The 1,522-nt window shown below is 46.9% G+C and overlaps 1 protein-coding gene across 1 annotated transcript in view; it reads right to left on the bottom strand.

Moving 5' to 3' along the window:
* NRN1 (neuritin 1) overlaps nt 1-1,429 on the bottom strand; it is an 8,418-nt gene extending 6,989 nt beyond the window's left edge. Inside the window, exon 1 of the mRNA XM_009279226.1 lies at nt 1,225-1,429. Within this exon, the coding sequence (XP_009277501.1) occupies nt 1,225-1,279 (55 nt within the window). The 5' untranslated portion in view covers nt 1,280-1,429. The remainder of the gene's footprint in view (nt 1-1,224) is intronic.
* Between the last annotated feature and the right edge of the window lie 93 nt (nt 1,430-1,522).

Genomic DNA, 1,522 nt, shown 5'->3' with positions numbered 1-1,522 from the left:
CCCTCTTTCTTTTGAAACCCACAAAATGCTGCAGAGATTGTCTGGAGACGAGGGTGACCGAGCAAAATGATCTCTAATTAGCAATGCCGAGCATTTTTTCTATTGTAGCAGAATTCCTTTGCAGGCAAATATTTTCAAAGGTCTCCTCACACCTGACAACCTGGATAATAAAAGACGCGCTTTAATCGCCCTTTCCTTGAAGCCCAGTTTTGGATCATGCTCGGGAATATACATATTCAATAAATAATATTTAAAATTTGCCTGTACAGGACCAAAGTGGTCATTAACTTGGAGATTGTTTAATGTCTGTAACTCAAAAAATTTTCACCAAAGAAATGTTGAATAAAATGAACCTGAGAGCAAACCATCAAGAAGAACCAGCGAAAAACCCAAGGTATTAAACAAAACCAGCAACGAGCACACAAAAACGCATACCGGAGTGGAGGGAAACCTGTTCTATTTTAAGTAACTTAACATATATAGACATTTTTTGGACCCGCTCGTTTTTTGACGGCGGTTCTCCGAGCACAAAATTAACGATCGGGCGGTGGGACTTCGTGATTTCTTAATAATTTTTATTTGTTTAATCCCCGCATTCGGGTGGATTTTTTTTTTTTTAAGTTAGCGTTGGGTTTTGTTTGTTTTTAGGCTGCTCTGCAAATGGGAAAGCCTCCAAGTTCCCGAAGGGAGCCCTTCGCTTGTCCCCCTGATTTTCTGCAAAAAAAAAACTTTCCAGCTAGATCTCTCGCAAGCCATTTTGTGCGGGTTCTTATTTCTCTGTCCCTCGGGGAAGGGGGGGGATTTCTTAGCACTGGAGTCCCCAAATTGTCGGTGATGCAGGGGATATCCGAAAAGCAAATACAAATGCAGTCGGTTCGTGGGGACGGCGAGAACAGGGCGGGAAAAAGGAGGGAGAATAAGAGAGGGGGGAAAAAGCGAAGTACGAATGAGCATGCACTGACTTACGAAAACGAACAACAAAAGTGATTTAAGAGGAATAAGAAATCGGCTCCCTTTCCTGCGGACCCCCCTGCCTTGACAGCGTGAAGAACCGCGAAGATGCCACCGGGGAGGAGGCAGAGGGAGCGGGGAGCGGGGAGCGGGGGTCCCTCCGCCGCCCCAAACCGCGGCCGTCACCGCAGGTTATTCCGACATTCCGCTTCTGCATGCATCAGCCGGGCTTTGGTGCACACAACTTGATACCGAATTTGGCAGTCCACTTACCTATCTGTACAGCAAGGATCAGAGAAATATATCTGCCGTTCAACTTAAGTCCCATCCTACATTTAGTAAAACCATTTGCGGCTGCAGATCTTTAAATAGTTACTTTGGAGAACGTGGGGGAAAGCTGAAAAATAGGCATTGCCAACAAGTTCCGAGCAGCGGAGGACTTTGCAGACAAGGGGGGGAGACAAGAGGAGAAGGAGAGAAAGAGGGAGGCAGAGGGAGAGGGCGAGGAGGACTAGCTGGGAATGGTTCGCTCCATTAGGAGGGGGCGGAGGAAGTACAGCCTCACGCCCAC

The sequence above is a fragment of the Aptenodytes forsteri genome, unplaced genomic scaffold, assembly GCF_000699145.1.
Source record: "Aptenodytes forsteri isolate BGI_AS27 unplaced genomic scaffold, ASM69914v1 Scaffold81, whole genome shotgun sequence".
Classification (NCBI taxonomy): domain Eukaryota; kingdom Metazoa; phylum Chordata; class Aves; order Sphenisciformes; family Spheniscidae; genus Aptenodytes; species Aptenodytes forsteri.
The sequence above is the reverse complement of the archived record's forward strand: the minus strand, read 5'-3'. Positions and strand labels throughout refer to the sequence as shown.